Source organism: Aethalodelphis obliquidens, unplaced genomic scaffold (assembly GCF_003676395.1).
Source record: "Aethalodelphis obliquidens isolate GAN/ISIS:26980383/991018 unplaced genomic scaffold, ASM367639v1 scaffold15, whole genome shotgun sequence".
NCBI lineage: Eukaryota > Metazoa > Chordata > Mammalia > Artiodactyla > Delphinidae > Aethalodelphis > Aethalodelphis obliquidens.
Genome location: NW_020837959.1, coordinates 11187961 through 11207976, shown reverse-complemented (window position 1 = coordinate 11207976; position 20016 = coordinate 11187961). Strand labels below are relative to the sequence as shown.

Sequence of the window (20016 nt, the reverse complement as noted above, 5' to 3'; positions counted from 1 at the left end):
ACATGAAAGGATGTTCAACATCACTAGTCATTAGAGAAATGCAAATCAAAACCACAATGAGGTATCACCTCACACCGCTCAGAATGGCCATCATCAAAAAATCTACAAACAGTAAATGCTGGAGAGGGTGTGGAGAAAAGGGAACCCTCTTGCACTGTTGGTGGGAACGTAAATTGATTCAGCCATTATGGGGAACACTATGGAGGTTCCTTAAAAAACTAAAAATAGAACTACCATATGACCCAGCAATCCCACTACTGGGCATATGCCCTGAGAAAACCACAATTCAAAAGAGTCATGTAGGGGCTTCCCTGGTGGTGCAGTGGTTGAGAGTCCGCCTGCCGATGCAGGGGAACGTGGGTCCGTGCCCCGGAGGATCCCACGTGCCGCGGAGCGGCTGGGCCCGTGGGCCATGGCCGCTGGGCCTGCGCGTCCGGAGCTTGTGCTCCGCAACGGGGGAGGCCACAGCAGTGAGAGGCCCGCATACCGCAAAAAAAAGAGTCATGTACCACAATGTTCATTGCAGCACTATTTACAATAGCCAGGACATGGAAGCAACCTATGTGTCCATCAACAGATGAATCGATAAAGAAGATGTAGTACATATATACAATGGAATATTACTCAGCCATAAAAAGAAACGAAATTGAGTTATTTGTAGTGAGGTAGATGGACCTAGAGGCTGTCATACAGAGTGAAGTAAGTCAGAGAGAAAAACAAATACCGTATGCTAACACATATATATGGAATCTAACAAAAAAAAAAAGGTTCTAAAGAACCTAGGGGCAGGACAGGAATAAAGATGCAGACACAGCGAATGGACTTGAGGACACAGGGAGGGCGAAGGGTAAGCTGGGACAAAGTGAGAGAGTGGCATGGACATATATACACTACCAAATGTAATATAGATAGCTAGTGGGAAGCAGCTGCATAGCACAGGGAGATCAGCTCCATGCTTTGTGACCACCTAGAGGGGTGGTATAGGGAGGGTGGGAGGGAGACACAAGAGGGAGGAGGTATGGGGATATATGTGTATGTATAGCTGATTCAGTTTGTTCTACAGCAGAAACTAGCACAACATTGTAAAGCAATTATACTCCAATAAAAATGTTTAAAAAAATAGTATACCCATTACATGTTAACATAACTAATAAATTGTTGTGAAAAATTACCGTACTTGCCCAAGCAAAAAATTATGGGGAAGAACAGCATTATTTAGCATTTTTGCAAATGTCTAACATCTGGTTTAATAGAAGACAGCTGGATTCTCATATCTGCTTCTGCTTTGTTTTTTTGTGATTCACTGTTTTTTTTAATAAATTTATTTAGTTTATTTATTAATTATTGGTTTTGTCGGGTGTTTGTTGCTGCATGTGGGCTTTCTCTAGTTGCAGCGAGCAGGGGCTACTCTTTGTTGTGGTGCATGGGCTTCTTATTGCAGTGGCTTCTCTTGTGGCAGAGCACAAGCTCTCGGCGCGTGGGCTTCAGTAGTTGTGGCACATGGGCTTCAGTAGTTGTGGCACGAGGGCTCAGTAGTTGTGGCATCTTCCCGGTCCAAGGCTTGAACCCGTTCCCCTGAACTGGCAGGAGGATTCTTAACCACTGCGCCACCAGGGAAGCCCGATTCATTGTTTTAGTTTAAGTATATAAAGAAAATCTGGCCTCACACAGATATGAGGCTGGAAAAGGAAGCATTTTAATAGTCACTTCTGATAACATGGATATGCTTTTTTTTTTTTTTTTTTTTTTTTTTTGCGGTACTTGGGCCTCTCACTGTTGTGCCCTCTCCCGTTGTGGAGCACAGGCTCCGGACGCGCAGGCTCAGCGGCCATGGCTCACGGGCCTAGCCGCTCCGCGGCATGTGGGATCTTCCCGGACCAGGGCACGAAGCCATGTCCCATGCATCGGCAGGGGGACTCTCAACCACTGCGCCACCAGGGAAGCCCGCAGATATTCTTTTTTGATATGACACCGCAGCTTAACAAATGGTAGTTTCTTAAAGACTAGTTGCAATGAGAAGTCTGAAACCCTATCTTTTGTACTGTTGACACCAAAATTTATTGGTTTATCTTGCAGTTTGAATTGATCTTTTACCCATGCATGATTTTGTAACACCACTTATTGGTCAACTGGAAAATACTAGCTCATTAAGTTATACAACTGTTCCGAATGTGCAGTGGAAAATTCCACTGGATACTCCAGAGCAATTAAGAGTAAAAACGACAAATAATATCTTTATATCACTGTAAAGATAGCTTTGGCCTTTGGTACTCCCTAAAGTGTGGATGGCAGTCCCCACACCTACCGTGAGAACCACTGTCCTACGTTGGCTGCAGCTGACAGCTTCTGCAAACATAAAGGACCTTGAGAGTACCATTTTACGGCAAAATAACTCAATTGGATGAATCTTAAGTTAAACATAAAACGTATTTCAAGATTGTGAACACGCTTCACGAATAAAGAAAAGCCTGAAGAAAATAAAAGTCACTTTATACTTTTGTCTTCTAGAAATAAATGTGTTAATATTTTGGCCCACTGTCACCTCTCCTTAAGGGCAGAGACTGTGTTTTACTGATCTACAAATTTCGGAGTTAGCATAATGCCTGGCCGTTATGAGCACTCAAAAAGAATTTTTCTTTTTTAAAAGTATACCGTACATAGTTTTGTAGCCTATCCTTTTCATTTAGCCTCAGAGTTGGTCAGTTTTCCCATATGCGTTCTATAACTACTGCATAACATTAAAGTTTTCAAGCTCAAACTCACTTTAAAAACCGTGACTTTGCTTTGGCAAGGAGTAAAAATTTTGCAAGGGAAAAAAATTTAAACGACATGGGTCCAGCAGGACTCCAGGGAAGAAGTTTGGGGAGCAGGATCGCTCCGCCACAGACTCACCGCGCCTGGGACACCTGGACACAGGCCACCGCGGCGGGGAGGGGTGAGGGTCCAGGGACCATGGCACTTGGCGCTTTTTCGGGGGCTTTCGCGCGGGACCGACATGCGAAAAGAGGGGGGGGCAGCTGGACGGTCCCACTCCCCACGACAGGGAGGGTCTTCCAGCTCCGGCTCCCCTTTCCTCGGAGGAGCTGCCTCTCCTGCACTTGTCTGGGCACCGGAACTCGAGACAGTTCTGTCAACAGTCAGCGGGAGAGCCAACCCCCGGGACGGCCCAGAAAGACTGAGCATGCGTGGAACGCACCCGGCGTGCAATCCTGGGAGAGGTTAGAGGTCGCGAGGTACATCACGGCGCCGGCATTCCAGATGAATTAGCTGCTTTGGTGGCTCCACAGGGCGAGTGGCGGCGCTAAAGCACTAGTGTGCGGCTCCCAGGAGTTACACCCGCTCCTCCCACGCCATCCCACTCCTTTTCTAAGGCTCCCGCGGCCGTCAGAAAAACCCGGAGAGGCGGACCACTTTCGCTTCGCACGCACTTCCTTTCCCCGGCCGGAAGGGAAAGGGGGCAGAGAAGCATCGCATGCGCGTTCGCAGGCGGCCCCTGAAGTGGAGTCGAGTTGCTGGTTTCGTTGGCCCGGCCGGAGTGCGCCTGCGCGGTCTCCGGCTTCCCTCCACCTCCGCTTCCCCTCCCCCTGTCACCCGCGGGGCCTCTGGGTCCGGCGGGACCATGTTCACCAGCACCGGTTCCAGTGGGCTTTGTGAGTACCGGACGCCGCCATCCTGGCTGTCCCCTAAACACCACACTGGGTACCTCCTTGAGGAGGCTGGGGGCAGCGGGGACTCTCGGGGTTGCAGGCGGTTTGGGTGTCGATCTGCCGTCCCTGTGCCGGAACCTTGGTAGTTCTTGCCCGGTGGGGGGCAGCGGACAACGCCCCCATTTCAGCCTGAAGGGGTCAGTGGGGACTGAGTCAGCCCCCAGCCCCCCACCTGTGAGCCCCAGGTGCGATGCTCAGATGCTCCTGGGGCTGCTGTAGGTGGGCTGGGCAGTTAGGGTCGGGCTGGGTTGCCCTGGTCTTATGGCCCGGCCCCCTGCCCTCAGCGGTAGGTTTGCCAGCTAGAAAGAAGAGGCTGTCCGGGTGGAAGCGATGCTGGAAGCCTGCTCCCTTCCCAGTCACCTTGCTCCATTCATTTGGGCTACAGAGGGACCGAACTGGCTCTCCCCCGGATGCAAATTCCAACCTCTGCTTCAGGAGCTGACCCCTTAGTTTTACTTAGATTCTTTTTTTTCTCCTCAGTTTCTCTTAGGAGTTTTTAGACAAACAAAAACTGATTAAAGTACTTCAAAGTGGAAGGAAGTTTGGAAGTAGTTTGGCAGGAAAGCAGAGACATTGCTGCTGGATGTTGCTAAATTTTACTGGAGTGTCAGCTGTGGAGTGTCAGCAGATAGAGGGCAGAGAAATATATACAGCCTTTTAAACGACTTTCTTTTTCTCATTGAAATGGTTTAATTGACTTTTGATAAGGTGGACTGTATGTTAACTAAACAGCGCTGAGATTAGGCACTGATACAGCAACAGTGAATTGTTTGAATAGCTATAATTTTTGCAATTGCTTGTCACTGTTAACGCTTCATATCTCTATACATGTGAAGTTAATCTTACTGAGTACAGAGGCAGTTGACATTTCCAAATATTAATGATCTGTTGTGAATGTTAGGAATCTTTTTCTGAGAATACATATCTTAGCCTGGGAGTAAGTTAGTATCAGGGCAACAGGCATAATTATAAATCTTCCTCACTTCTCAACTTCTCAGGTTCTGAAGTGGGTTTAATATTTGTGATTTCCCTTGTTTCATACTTAATTTGATTTATGGCATCTTTCAGGTATTGGCCTCAGAGTATTTTACAACTACTAGGTAATTAATCTTCCCCAAACTACCCTTTAGAAAAAGAACATGACTGTTGAAACTGATACTCAAAAGGTGGTGTGATTTTCCTGGGATCTGTGAGCCATACACTGGTGGATATGAAATTAATGGTAGAATTCTTCAATTTTATTTGTTTTTTTTCATCATTTTGACTTATCCTTCCTTGCTGACCAAAACACATTAAAGAATTAAAAAGGCAAGCAAAATCTGTTATTGGTTACTATGCTGTATTAGCTATTATGTTGGCAAAGTGTATTCAGATTTGATACAGGGTGACTCTGGGGAAGGTAGTAATATGTGATTACCTGTGGCACATGGTTGATGAGTATTGAATTCTAGGAGCCAAACTGCTACCCAGGGAGAGGCCTAGGCCAAAGGCTTCTCCTTAGCTGCCTTGCCCTTTTTCTAAAATAAATGTATCCACAGCATAAGAATTGATGGAATGGCCATTCCTCAGAAGTCCATGTCTTATATGCTCATTTAACAAACATTTTGAGCATCTCGGAAACTGCGAGGGGCTGGGAATGAGACATTAGACAAGTCTTGGTCCCAGTGTTTGCAGAGCTTACAGTGGTGTTTAGGCACTGGTTTTCCAAGACTGGTCTTTCGGCAAGTCTGGGTGGGAAAATTTACTTTGCTTTGAAATTTTTCTTTCCAATGCGCCCCACTGAGAGGGAAGTGATTTCCTAGATAAGTTGTGTAGCCCTTTGGTAATTCAGAGTTCTGATCCTGAGTAAGTGTCCCGAGGATGAATAATCTGCCTAGCAGCGCCCCCAGGGATGCTGAATAACATTCTCTTTTTAAGGGAAAAATCCTGGCCATTTCCTACCACTGGCGTATTTCCCACATCTGTGACTAGTAGATAGTGTATTTGTGTTATACTTGCTTTCCTCCCTCTCTCACTCATTCATTTATTTATTCAACAAGTGTCTGTTTACTACCCACATAAGCCACACACTGTTTGTGTATAGAGGATAAAGTGGTACACAGGATGAAGGAGACCAACATCCAATAAGTAGGTTATGTGTTTTCACATAGTGATAAGCGTTGTGAAGAAAATCTGAGGGTAGTGGCATAGACTGTGGTTATGGAGGACTTTAGCAGGACGCTAAAAGAATGCTAAGGATGCTGCTTTAGCAGGTGTGGTCAGCAAAGATGTTTGGGAAGGTGACCCAAATGGCGTGAAGGAACCCACCTGTCAGTTTTTGTTGAAAAGTGTGCATCAGATGGGTGCCTCTCAGTCCTTATCTTAGTGGAATGTTCTCTCACACTGGCCTTGATGAACACTTCTTTCTAAAATTCTTTTTTTTTTTAATTGAAGTATAGTTGCTTTACAATATTATATTAGTTTCAGGTGTATAGCATAGTGATTCAATATTTTTACAGGTTACACTCCATTTAAAGTTATTATAAAATATTGGCTACATTCCCTGTGCTGTATATTACATCCTTGTATCCTATTTATTTTACACCTAGTAGTTTGTATCTTTCTAAAATTCCTTGTTCTTTGACTTTTTCTTCATATCTCCTGACCACAGCTACGTAGTTTTTCACATCCTCAGGGTCTACTGGATTTGGCATTAAGTTATTGTTACCTTAAGAAGAGTAGTTTCAGTGGATTATTAAGGCCAAAACCTATTTTTGTTGAGGTACGGAGTGAACCAGAGGTAGAGAGTAGAAATAGAGACGACCGTTGGGATGGACAGCTGGCAGTCTCAGGGAGACACAGCTGGAGTCATCCCTTTGAAGACTCAGTACCCAGGATATCTTGCTAACTCAAGCCACACAGTCCTGAGGTGAGAACCAGTACAGACTTATCAGAGTGAGAAAGTTCTCAAATGAGCTGGAACTTTCCCTTGAGTGAAACTCGTTTTGATCCAAAACATTAGTTAGGGAGCCTAGAGTCAGGTGCAGTTAGGGGAGGTTGATGAATGCGAGGTCCAGCGGTGGCAGCCTATGGTGAGGACATTCATTTCGCTCTAGAGATGGGTGAGCCACAAGGACTGGTGGGTGATTCAGGGTCTGTAACCCCCTCTTCATTTCAGCTTTAGGGTACTACCTTGGAGCCCGAAGGCTCTGTCCCCAGCATCATCCTGAAATGGACACTTTGCAGTTTCCCAGTGCAGCTGTGGTTGTGCTCCTAGGAAGGACCAAACTGTGTTCTGATTGATATATTCTTTCTTTAGGTATGTACTCAATGTGTTGAATACATAACTTGTGGGAGATGATTAAAATAAATCTTTATTTTTGTCTCTCACCATCTCTTTAAAATGCACTCAGCTTGGAAAGCCTTTTCCTTTTATGAGAAGGCATCAGGCCTTATGACTTTTTATTCACTCTTCAAGTTATTGATTCAACAGCTGTTTAATGAGCATGGCTCATTAGGTGAAAGACAAAAGGTGCGTTCAAGTGGCAATGATCTTAGGGAACAAAAGTCACAAAACATAGGCTCAATTTAAAAATATCCAGTTCAGTGTATTAATCAACACTCAGCCTTCATTCAAAGGTAAGAGTTTTTCTCCCTCTTTCTCCCAGTTAAGATTTGTAGTTGGCAACCACTTGCTGTCAGAGAAAGTGGTATAGTTGGCTTCTGTCCTTTTGTGTCCCCTCTGACCCCCCAGTTTCCTGTTTCTGACCTTACTGGGTTCTAGATAAGGTGGGGTGGGAGGAAGAAGGAATAGTGAGGAACTAGGATTGTTCTTACATGGCTCTCTGAGCCTGGTACGTGGTTAAAGCTGACTCTGTGCTGTGGGCTTTTTAGAGTCTCTTGGGAGGCGCCCATTCCGGCTGCTCCCCTGACCTGGGGGGATGCATTGTTATGCTGGTGGGCTTTATTTGGTGTCTTTCATAGCTCCTAGGAACTTAGGTCCACCTACAGTTTCCTCCTTCTAGGGCCTGTTTGGCCTGCTTGAGGACACTGCTGGACTGATTGAAAGATGACCCCACTGTTGCCTCTGGCCTGTGGTCCACCTCTGCTTGCTGGAATTGCTGATTCTTTGCCCTGGTCATGCATTCTTATCTCAGTGATCAACATGGCTTCTCCTCCTCCTGCTCTCTAGAAACCCCGGTACCCCGCTCTCAGGGGTCACGTGTTCATCTCACTCACTAGGCCCGTTTCTCTCTCTTGACCACGGGGGTATTCGTAGGCTCATGATGAGTATAGCAGCTCTGCTTAGCAGTGGGGCTTATTTCCCAGCCCTTGAACACTTATTCTGGGTCCTGGCAAGTTGCTTTTTATTGCCCCCCTTGTGACTGCTGCAGCTGGTTCCTCGTGTGTCCGCCATGTTCCTTCTTTCAGTCCATGAGTCTCCCTCTTTCTTCCTAAAGCAGAACCGAGATCCAGTTTTGCTTTTACTAGAGATGTTTTATGTCCTAATTAGGATCTTTTTGTAGGAGCTAATGCACTATTGTTGTTTTTATTTGCACGTTTTTCTTTTTCCTTTATTATTATTATATTTCTCTTCCCTTTAGTCAAGTTATTATCTAACTTCTCCAACTTTTTCCATTCTCAGCTTGTGGCAGTATCAGTTTTAGTCATGAAGGCAGAACCTACCTTAAATCAAGCTACTTTAAAACTTGCATTTCTATGGAATTTTAATAAATACAACCTGATAAAGAGTATCTCATAAGTAATTTACTCCAGCATTTTTGAGGTGTGCTTTCTAGAACACACTGGTACTGTGCAGGGCTGCTTAAAATTTTTTTTTAATTAAAAAATATTTTTATTTTTAAACCCCAAATTTTATTGTTCAGTTTATTTTTTCCAGCTTTATTGAGATATAATTGACAAAAATTTTATATATTCATGTTGTATGTGATGTTTTGTCATTTGCATACATTGTGAAATGATTACTGCAGTCAAGGTAATTAAAATATCCATCACCTCACAGTTATCTTTTTGTGTGTGTGTGTGTGTGTGTGGTGAAAACATTCAAGATCTACTCTCTAGCCAATTTCAAGTATACAATTCATTATTCCTACCTATGGTCATCATGCTGTACATTGCTTAAGTTTTAGCCCTCATTTAAATTATAATTATAAATGAAAATTATCATTTAATCCTCATTTAAATCATGATTCTCTTTCCCAGACATTTTTCTCAAGATTTTTATGTTATATTGCAACTGTTCTCAGACATTTTCCAATGCTTATGTTACCTTAGTCCCTTGAATGCAGCATGATACAGTGGAAGGAGCACAGTATTAATATTTGGAAAGCGTTCAGAAGCCAGGATGTCCCTAATGTTGTTTTTAAAGATTGATGATGGAAATTAGCACTTCCAAGGCTTATGGGCCCTGCAACAAGGAAATTTAACTTTTTATTAACTCTTTGTTTCTAAGACTTAGTGGGAATGGTTTTCATTGTAGAAAATTTGGGAAGTAAAAGGAGGAAACATAAAATTCCATTTCACTGTGCTACACAGATTTCATCCCTGTTAGCATATTGGTGTTCTGTAAATTTTTTCGTATGTATGTATGTAAACAGATTTAAAAGCAAAATTGGAGCTACGTACAGTTTCATATTCTGATTTTTTCATTTAACCTTAAATGAATTTGCCCCATGTTATTAATAATGTTCAAAGATGACTTTTAACATTTTTTTGTTTTGCCTTATTACAAAACTGAAACATGCTTGCTGCCAAAAAAATTAAAATATTACACAAATACGTAATATAGAAAGGAATAGTCACACGTTACTCTCCCACCCAAATAATCATCACTGCTATTTTAGTGCTCATTCTTTTAGATTTTTTTCTGTACAGGCTCTTACCTGTGCATTCTTTCTCTCTCAGACACCCACACATATGTGTTTTATACAGACATGGCATTCAAATAAACATTTTGTTGTGCTCCCCTAACATTTTTTAGATACAGAATCATGACTTTGAAGTATTACAACGTGTTATATTTCAGTGTTTTTCTCCAGTTTTTTCCCATTTAAACAATGTTATGGTGAACGTCTTTTAAGTTATTGATCACATCTTTGACTTCTTCCTAAAGAAATGATCACAAACGTGGAAGTATAGTGTCAAAGAATAGGAACATTTTTAAGCTCTTGATCTGTATTGCCAAATCCTTCCAGAAAGGATGTGTCACTTTACACTTTTCAGCAGTTTAGCAGAATATCTTTCTCACCAAACTCTTGTAACACTTGAGTATGATAATTTAAAATGATTTTTGCCAATTGAGAGATTGAAAAATGACATTTTATTGTTTTAATCTGCATTTCTTTGAATGCCTGGGAAAGTGAACTTATTTTCATCTTTCATATTTATTGGCCATTTTAATACATTTTTGAACTGATTTGACTATTTATGTCCTTTGCCCTTTTTTTTATTGGAGTATTTGTTTTGTTTTTGTTAAATTGATTAGTAAAAGTCCTTTAAGGGTACTAGCTTTTGTCATGCTATATGTTACGAATATTTTAATCACTTGTCAGTTGCTTTTTAATTTTTTTTTTTTTTTTTTTTTTCGGTACGCGGGCCTCTCACTGTTGTGGCCTCTCCCATTGCGGAGCACAGGCTCCGGACACGCAGGCTCAGCAGCCATGGCTCACGGACCCAGCTGTTCCGCGGCGTGTAGGATCTTCCCGGATCGGGGCACAAACCCGTGTCCCCTGCATCGGCAGGCGGACTCTCAACCACTGCGCCACCAGGGAAGCCCCCGCTTTTTAATTTTATTCATGAAATTTTTCTCATATAAAGTTTTTCATTTAAATAAGTCATTAAAATAAAGGGATTTAGCTCATAAATTTTATTTAGCCAAATTCATCCTTTTCTTTATTAAGTCCTGGGCCTCCTGAGATCTGTTAAATATTCATTTAATATTTTTGTATCTTATATTTTTCTGATTATATAGGTAATATATACTGCTGGTACAAATTCAGCCTACCCAGAAAAGGAGAAAGTGAAACGTGAAATTCTTTCTTCTCAGTCCCAGAACAGTTTGGAGAATATTCTTGTAGATTGTTTTTTGTTTATGAATCCTGTGTGTGCATGTGTGTGTGTGTGTGTGTGTGATTAATATAAGAGTAATATAAGCATATGGTAAAAATTTATATAAGGATATAATATGAATTCTCTTCACTAGCAGTAGCCACTTTTAAGTTCCTCTTTCTTTGTTTCTTCTGTTATTACAGCTTTAAATGATGTATTTATGCCTTTATTGATTTGTCAACTACTGGTTCTGCTTATAGATTCCACATAATGAAAGATGAGGAACTTGCATACCTCCAGCCTCTCCATGTTTTAGTTTTGGTTTGGTTACCCCTTGTAATGGTTACATTTATAATTTTAAACAATGGACAAAACCCTTTATTTTTTATTTTTATTTTTTTTATTTTTATATTTTTTTGCAGTACGCGGGCCTCTCACCGTTGTGGCCTCTCCCGTTGCGGAGCACAGGCTCCGGACGCACAGGCCCAGCGGCCATGGCTCATGGGCCCAGCCACTCCGCGGCACGTGGGATCTTCCCAGACCGGGGCACGAACCCGTGTCCCCTGCATCGGCAGGCGGACTCTCAACCACTGCGCCACCAGGGAAGCCCAATCCTTTATTTTTTGATTCATCAGTTTTTGGCACAGTCAGTAGACTACACTATGAAAATGAGAAAAATTAGCCCAAGAACATGTACTTTTTTGTCTCTCAGTTCTTGATTCGTGTTCTATGTGTGCTGTGTGTTTTTATAGCCTGTTCTGTAATGACAGTTAAGCCTTCCATGCTTTGTCTGTAGGTTGATTTTATATAGAAAATCATAACAATAGCTATATTTACATTATTATGATTGTGTATTCATTGTTGAACCAAGGTGTGTGATTGGTGTCATAGAAGAAGATAGAGCCCTAGGTCAGAAAACCTGTGCTACTTCAAGGAGTCTCTTAATTTCTTTTAATATTTCTTCACTACTTAAGTTCATGCTCAATTTTTGCTGTTTCTTGACCCTTGCATCATTTTCTTCTCTGAGTCTTCTGTTTTCTCCCCTGGCATCCCTCCTGCAGTAAACGTTTTGGTGCAGAGGACACGGGGGTGAGCTTTCTGGATGCTCACTTGACCATTCTTGTACGTAGTGAAAGACTGGATTTGTAAGTAGCTGGTGTGGGTTTCCTCTTTATTTGTGGGTAGGTCTTTGTCCCCAACAGGCCCGAACCTCGGCTGGCAGGGCCGCCTGTAGGCTCTGTTCAAGTTTGCAGAGCTTGTGAACAGGCTGCTCTCCATATAGGGTGCAGAAGCGGGGAGCAGGAGATGGGCAAAGATGGTGAAAATCCCCCGCTGTGGGCCAGGGTAGCGGGCTTGGCTCTTTGTGTAAATCTTACTCTGAGTGAAGCTGCCCTTCCTCTTACCACCTGCCTCCCACTGTGCCACGTTACCCAGGCTAGCATCTGTTGCGGGCATCTGAAGATGCCCGAGCTCTCTTCTAGTCTTTCTCAGCCCTCAGACCCTTACAATGTCCTCCCTAAGTAGATCGCCACTTTCTTTGTGCATTTCTCGGATTTTATTTTGGGGGCAAAGCCTTTTCTTCAGCTGGGGTGGTCAGATGAATGGTTGTGTATGAGGAAATGCAAAGGAGTGTGTCTGGTGGCGGGGTTTTGTGGAAGGGCCTGGCCCAGCTGCCACAGCAGGCACGTGCGCCATTTATACCGGGGATGGTTTAAACAGGATGTGGGCTCAACACTAAGGGCCATTGAAAGAAACTTAAGATAATAATTCCCTTTTCAGTTCTTTTTCCTCTTGATTGTAACAAAGAGAAAGTCTCAGTTAGCTGCTAGTCTGAAATATGTCTCTAATAGCAGCTAGTTTCCTCTGGTAACGTAGAGAACAGGAGGCAAGCCCAGATCTTTCTGCAGCAACAATATTAGTTAGAATTTAGTAAACTGTGTTTATTTTTATAGTTACCACCTACTGATGACAAAGTGACACTCGTTTTGCACTTATTATAGTGATATAAAGTTTCCTTTAAAATACATTTATTTAACTAAAACATAGTAAGATGATTTAAAGAAAAATATTAAACAATAGGATAGGTAACACTGGGATATAACAAAAATTGTGGCTCTGTAATGGGACTGACTGAAGTTTGAGAAATACTGTAAATTATTCTGTTGGGTAAATCTGTTTGCTCATCCTCCTCTCCAGGTCTTGGTATTTATTCATTAGTTCCCTGGACTATTTGGAAGGAGGCATTTCTCTGGTGTTTTGAAGGTCCTTTTATTTCAGTATGACTTTGGGAGGGGGGAAGAGTGGACAGGTGTAGGAGCCTGTCATCTTGAACTGAAATTTTGTTGAGCTGTCTTTTTGGTTTCATTGCTTTTATTTGATTCTTGAATCCGTTTAGCATTAATTTTAGTGTTTATAATGTTTAAGTGGGGATTTTTTGTCCCCCCAACCAGCCAGTCTCAGCATCAGTGGTTAAAGATGTTAGTAGCATCTCTACTCACAAATGGATTAGGTGCTAAAGGCCGTGTACAGGTCCAAACTTAAAAGGATTTAAGCTTGGTTCTCTATTTTAGTAGGCTTTTCCACCAGACAGGAGTGGAAGAAGTTCCTTGTATCATCAAACTCTAAAATCAGACTTGGGTTTCTCCATCTTGCAGATGTATGTTTTGTTTACGTCTTTCCCCCCAATAGACCCGTTTAGTCTACATTAAACATCTGCTGACAGGTAACTCCCTCTCCTGCTTACCTTCTCAGATGTTCAAGTGTATGTCTTTATAGGTGCGGTATCCTTACTTGTCAGTCTACTTTGGTTGATTCGAAGATTCATAGGGTCCTTGAACATATAGAACCATCCTTGGTTTGTTCTGGAGCTGTTACCATTAGGGCAGCACCTTCACCAGCCTTGGTCTTTACGACTCAGCCTTCTCTTAAATTAGCATTGCTCTGATAGGCATTCACCTCAGTGATGATTCTCTAGGCCAGACGTTGAACACTGGCAGGCCACACAGATGTGTTTTGTTTGAGCTGTGTGTTGGTGGCGAGGGTAGGGGGGTGGGAGGAGAGTCACCTTCCAACATTTTAGAATTGGTGTCTTTGAGACAGAAATCCAGATTCCTCTTAGTTCTTGAGATGATGATCTGCTACACCAGGGCTGAACTGTTGTGTGACAAAAATCCACTGGTACGTGCCTTTTGCCACCTACCTCCCCTGTTTCACTGCTACCTGCCTGGCCTCCTTAGGTACTTGAACTTACAACAGATCTTTTTTTTTGCCAATAACCACACATTTTCTCTTAAAATTTTTTTTTTCTTTTCTCTTACAGTTTATCACATGGGTCTAGAACAAGCTTGTCTTGACAAGCTTTCTGATTCACTTTTTCAGAGCTGTTCCTACCGTTGAATAATTTATCATTATTTATGTGTAACATTTATAATTTTCTTCTTTTGGCTTTTAAAATTATTTCATTTTATTGTATTCCTTGTCTAATTAGCACTTTTAACAATGACTGCCTTTTTTTTTTTTTTACACTTAAGGAAAGGCTTTATGTTTGTATAAAATCTCCCTAAGAAGGCTAAACCCAAGTAGTGTCCAGCGTAGTGGCAGGACTAAAATTAAAGTGCGGGAGCCTGTTGCCACTGTTGCTGACGTGCAGATCTGACACACTTTTCTCTGGCGTCACGAGCCTTTGTGTTCGGCTCTGTTTTAGAACTTCCTTTTTCAGTTTTATTGCTCGTTCTTTTTTTCCCCCTAATTCATACTATTGAATATTTTAGATATAGAATACATTCTTGTCTCTAGAGGGCAAATCTTCCTCTTTCTTGCCTTTTTTCGGAGTTCTTTTCTGGAAACTTCCTAGCCTTTTCTCCTGTTCATTTTCCTGATGAGTTTTACAAGCGTTGGTCCAGTGACAAGTGTTCACGGGCTGCCCTCCCAAGCCAGGCCCCCGGGCCACCTGTTGGGTGAGGAGTGGTCAGTGTAGCAGATGCCCAGGGCCTTCACATTCTCCCCAGTGTGTTAGGAACAGCAGCGGGTTCATGGATGGCTTACAGTGTTTTACTTCTGAGCATCGTAGGTAATTGACTGTCACAAAAATAAACTTGGGACTTTTTGATTCTCGGGCAATTTTATGAATGTCTTTGTGGAGACGGTCACCAGAACGCACTTGGTCACTGAGGGTGTGTTTCATCAGGTTTCCTTCCAGGAAGCTCATAGGCCCGAAGAGTAAAGCAAGGTGGATGCAGAAGGTGTCCCTCGTAGTGCACAGGTTTCTGCATTTTCGTGGACTTACACACGTTGGTTTAGCCCCTTTTTGATGAAAAGGTTTAAGGAAGTGACTTCATAAAACACCAGATCACCCCATTCTTGTGGAACCCCTGAGAAGTTTACCAAATAGTTGAGTAGTCAGAAATAGGAAAACGATCTGGTAGGGTATGGCAGCCCCTCCTCCAGGGGTGTGAACCACACCGGGGTTTTTGATGAGTATACTTTGACACGGTGACTTGTGGGGATGGGCAGAGTTGCTGGGTTACTGCCTTTTCCTTCCCCCCATCCCCACCCCCTGCATCTCTCAGCTACGATGCTTCTGTAACAGCCCACATGGCTAAGCTTTGCCAAGACCTGTGGTTAGTATCTTTAGTACCTAAAAGATGCATATTTTTATTCAGGTAGAATTCACATAACATAAAATTCACCGTTGTAACCATTTAAAAGTGTACAATTATTGACTTAACAGCACATTCACATTGTTGTGCAGTCATCACCAACCACTCTCTAACTGCAGACCATTCTTATCAACCCCAAAAAGAAGCGCAGTTCCCATTAAGCAGTCCCTCACCATTCCCTCCCCTTCCCTGCCCCTGACAACCACCAATCTGCTTTGTGTCTCTGGATTTTTAAATTCTGGACATTTCATGTATATGGAGTCATAATATGTGGCTTTTGAGTCTGGCTTCTTTTGCTTAGTATAATGTTTGCAAGGTTCTTCCATATTGTAGCGTGTGTTACTAGCATGTGTCCTTTTATGACTAATAGTTCGTTGTCTGGATATACCACATTTTGTTTATTCATCTGTTGATAGACATTTGGGTTGTTTCCACTTTTTGGCTCTTAGGATAATGCTGCGATGAATATTCAGGTTTTTGTTTGAATATCTGTTTTCAGTCCTCTTGGGTATATAACTAGGAGTTGAGTTGTTGGGTCATGTGGTAATTCTATGTTTAACTTTTTGAGCAACCAAAAAGATACAAGTGAAGTACTAAAAATAGTAAGAGTGAAAATCCCTTTGGACCATGGACCATGATATAAAGATATCAGATTTCCTTGTTATATATTACAAAAACTTTTTCTTTGGAGTCAGGCAGAACTGGTCCAGATCTCAGCCTAACTAGTTGTGACTTTGAACCAATTATTTAACCTTTCTTAGCCTATTTTTCACCTAGAACATTCAGATAACTAAGTATTGCCTCAGGTTTACTATAAGCATTCACTGAGATGGTATTACACAGAAAGTGCTTTTTTTAGCACAGTGCTTGGCATGAAGTAATCCACATATACTGTAATAATTATTTTAGGATAATACGCAGTCACCATAGCCTGATTGCTATTCTTTGCCACAGAGAGATGGCTTCGTACTGCGGTCATACCAAAGAGGTGAATGACCCAAAAGGAAACACCTTAAACTTTGGTGTTTTATGTTGTCTTTACCGTAGATGTTTTGCATTTTTATTTTTATATTAATGCATTTTCTGTCATTCTCAAAATTTGTTACATCCCTATTTTCAAAAGTGGAAGGACCCATTGTAAAGAAGTGACATTTTTTAACCTTCCATTTGATCACTGCTTGGGTTCCTCATGTATGAACCACTTCCTGGCTCCACTCACATGGGGGGCCAGCAGATTGCTAGCGATTTGCCTTATCTCACTGCGTAAGGATTTAATGAAACTTTTAACTGAGTTAATAACTAGTTAAACAAAAATTATTTTTTCTAAGTCTTAAAATATTTTCATAAAAATTTAAAACCTCCCGTGAACAGATCATTCAGAGATTGCCACTGTTAATATTTTGATAGGTGCTTTTAAAAAAGCCATGTATTTATGAACTATTTTTTTAAGAGCATTATTCAATATATAATAATGCTACTGGAAATATTGCACTTACTATTTAGGAACATCTTTCCAAAGCACGAAATATTTTTCTACAACCTAGTTCTTAAAATTGAGTATTATTCCATTTTATGGATAGAACATAATTTATCTATTTTCCTTTTGGACATTGATGTTTCTAGTTTTTTCACTATCATAAACAATGCTGTGATGAGCGTCTTTGTAGCAAAAATCTTTGTGTATATCTGTGGTAATTACTTTGGGCTAAATTCCTAGATGTAGATTTTTTTTTTGGATCAGAGGGTTTATATATATTTTTTAAACTTTTGATCAGTTTAACATTTAATAAGTACCCACCACTCTGTGTTGTACCCTCCCAGACTGCCGTCTTTTTATATCTCCATTCACGAGTGCATTTACTTCTGTTACAGAGGGTACCACTTGGATTTCTGTTATTGCTGTTTGTGACTATGTATGTCTTTCAATTAAAATCCACCATGCAGGTGACAGTCCCTTTGGACCATGGAGCTCCGTGGCCGCGCAGCATAGGGAGCAGTTTTATTTGTAGTCAGATTGTCAGGGTTTGTTCTTCCACTCCCTGGCCATTGATCAGACACCTCTTGAACAGCATTCCTGTGTCCTCAGCCTCACCTCTTATTTCATGTATTTCTATACTCTTGTTTGGTGTAACCTGGTCTGATTTGGTAAAGCTTATTTCTCTGTTTTTCCCTTGGGGCTTCTTTTCTGTGGCCACTCTAGATGTTTGAGGGATGATGGATAAAAATGCTTTCCTGTTTCTTCCCTGGGTGATGGTTCTGAGATACATTCACAAGGCTTCTTAGAAAATCCTCTGGGACTCAGCACTTGACAGAAACATCTGTCACTCATAGAGGTGGCCAGCTTCGTAATGAATCCTTGTATTGACTCTCTCTGTGTTTCATTCCCAGTGTCCCTCACTCCTGCTCCCTGGAACCACATTCCAAAACAAACTACCTGCCGGCTAGTCTTTGTCTTGCCTTTTATTTTAAGTGGAACCCAGGCTGAGTCATTTGTGATCACGGACAGGTAACTCACTCTTTGAGTCGCAGTTTTCTCATATTATAAATTTGGAGAGGGTCATGTCTACCTCATATAATCCTTTCCTTCACCAGATACTTACTAAAACACTACTATATGCCCGATACTGTCCTGGGTATAGAAATATGTAGTAGTGAGCAAGACAAGGAAGACCCTGCCTTCATTGAGTTTACATTCTGATGAGGGAGACAAACACGGAAGGAAACAAAGACAAATTTCAAATAGTGAAAAGTGCTCTGCAATAAATAAAAAGTCATGAGGGAATGCTACTGTGAGATGCTGTCTGAAATGAGGACCGAGTGGTGAGGACAGGCTGGATGTGGGGAGAACATCTTGAGCAGAGGTGCTGTGAATGGGACTTTGCACTTGCCAAGTGCTCAATAAATGTTGGGTAGTATTAGGAGTAAGGTTAGATCAAAGGGATAACCTGTCATTAACTACACAGCAGTAGGTGACCAGTTTTGTCTCATGAATGGACAAAAATTGGCTTCATAGAATAAGCACATAATTGTACAGGATGTGAATAGAGTTGTGCAGTACATTTTTCTTTACCAATGTAGTGAGTTACATTGATTGATTTGCTTTGCATTCCTGGTATAAACTTCACTTGGTTGTGATGTATTATCCTGTTTATGTATAGCTGGATTCAATTTGCTAATATTGTGTTGAGAATATTGCAACAAAATATTAGCAAATTGGTCTGAGATATTGGTCTCTTGTTTTCTTTTAACATCTTTGTTTTTGGAATCAGTGTAATGTTGGCTTCATAAGATGAATTGCAAAGTGTTCTCTCCTTTCTACGTGGTGGAAGAGTTTATGTAGGATTGGTATTCTTTTTCCTTTAAGTGTTTGGTACAATTCTTCAGTGAAGCCATCAGGCCTAGAGTTTTCTTTGTTGGAAGACTTTTAACTATGAATTCAGTTTCTTCATTTCTATAGGACTGTTCAAATTTCTTTTTGACTTTGATAAGTAGATTGCATCTTTCAAGGAATTTGCCTGTTTCATCCAGGTTGTCAAATTTGTGGCTAAAATGTTGTTTCTGATATTCCCTTATTATCCTTTAAAAATTATTTTATTTATGATAAAAGTACATACATAAAATTTACCATTCTGACCATTTTTAAGTGTACAGTCCAGTGGCATTAAGTGCATTTCACAATGTTGTACAACCCCTTACTAGCCTATTAATGTCTATGGCATCTGTAGTGATGTCCTCTCCTTTATTCTTTTTTTTTTTTTGCGGTACGCGGGCCTCTTACTGCTGTGGCCTCTCCCGTTGTGGAGCACAGGCTCCGGACGCGCAGGCTCAGCGGCCATGACTCAGGGGCCCAGCCGCTCAGCGGCATGTGGGAACCTCCCGGACCGGGGTACGAACCCATGTCCCCTGCATCGGCAGGCGGACTCTCAACCACTGCGCCACTAGGGAAGCCCCCCTCCTTTATTCTTGATACTGGTAATTGTGTCTTCTCTTTCTTTCCTGATCAGTCCTGCTAGAGGTATATCAATTTTATTGATCTTCTCAAAGAGTTAGTTTTTAGTTTCATTGATTTTTCTCTATTATATTTTGGTTTTCAATTCCATTGATTTCTGCTCATAATTCTGTCTTTCCGTATGCTTGCTTAGGGTTTAGTTTGCTCGTCTTTTTCTAGTGTTTTAAAGCTTGTACTCTTTATTGTTATTTGAGACCTTTTCTCTTCCTGTATAAGCATTTAATGCTATAAATTTCCTTCTAAGCATTGCCTTATTTGCAGCCCACAAATTTTGCTTGGTTGTACTACTTTTTATTCTATTTAACATATATTCTAATTTCCCTTGTGACTCCGTCTTTGACCCAGGTATTATTTAGAAGTATGTTGTTTAATTTTCAAGTAGAGTTGACCCTTGAACAGTGTGGGTGTTTGGAGTGCTGACCCCCATGCAGTCGAAAATCCGAGTATAACTCTGTAGTTGGCCCTTCATATCCATGGTTCCGCATCCGTGGATTCAACCAGCCATGGATTGTGTAGTGCTGTGGTATGTACTTATTGAAAAAAAAATCATATAAGTGGACCCTTGACATTCAGACCTGTGTTGTTCAAGGGTCAG

At 41.6% G+C, this 20016-nt stretch overlaps 2 protein-coding genes across 4 annotated transcripts in view; one reads left to right on the top strand and one right to left on the bottom strand.

Moving 5' to 3' along the window:
* DOCK9 (dedicator of cytokinesis 9) overlaps positions 1-3228 on the bottom strand; it is a 379834-nt gene extending 376606 nt beyond the window's left edge. Inside the window, exon 1 of the mRNA XM_027115927.1 lies at positions 2893-3228. The gene's annotated coding sequence lies outside the window, so the exon portion shown is untranslated. The remainder of the gene's footprint in view (positions 1-2892) is intronic.
* Positions 3229-3294: 66 nt separating this feature from the next.
* Positions 3295-20016, top strand: part of UBAC2 (UBA domain containing 2) — a 153106-nt gene continuing 136384 nt past the window's right edge. Inside the window, exon 1 of one of the 3 annotated variants that reach the window (XM_027115934.1) lies at positions 3295-3650. In XM_027115934.1, coding sequence (XP_026971735.1) covers positions 3473-3650 — 178 coding nt within the window. In that variant the 5' untranslated portion in view covers positions 3295-3472. The remainder of the gene's footprint in view (positions 3651-20016) is intronic. The other 2 variants (XM_027115936.1, XM_027115935.1) reach the window with 2 other exon arrangements.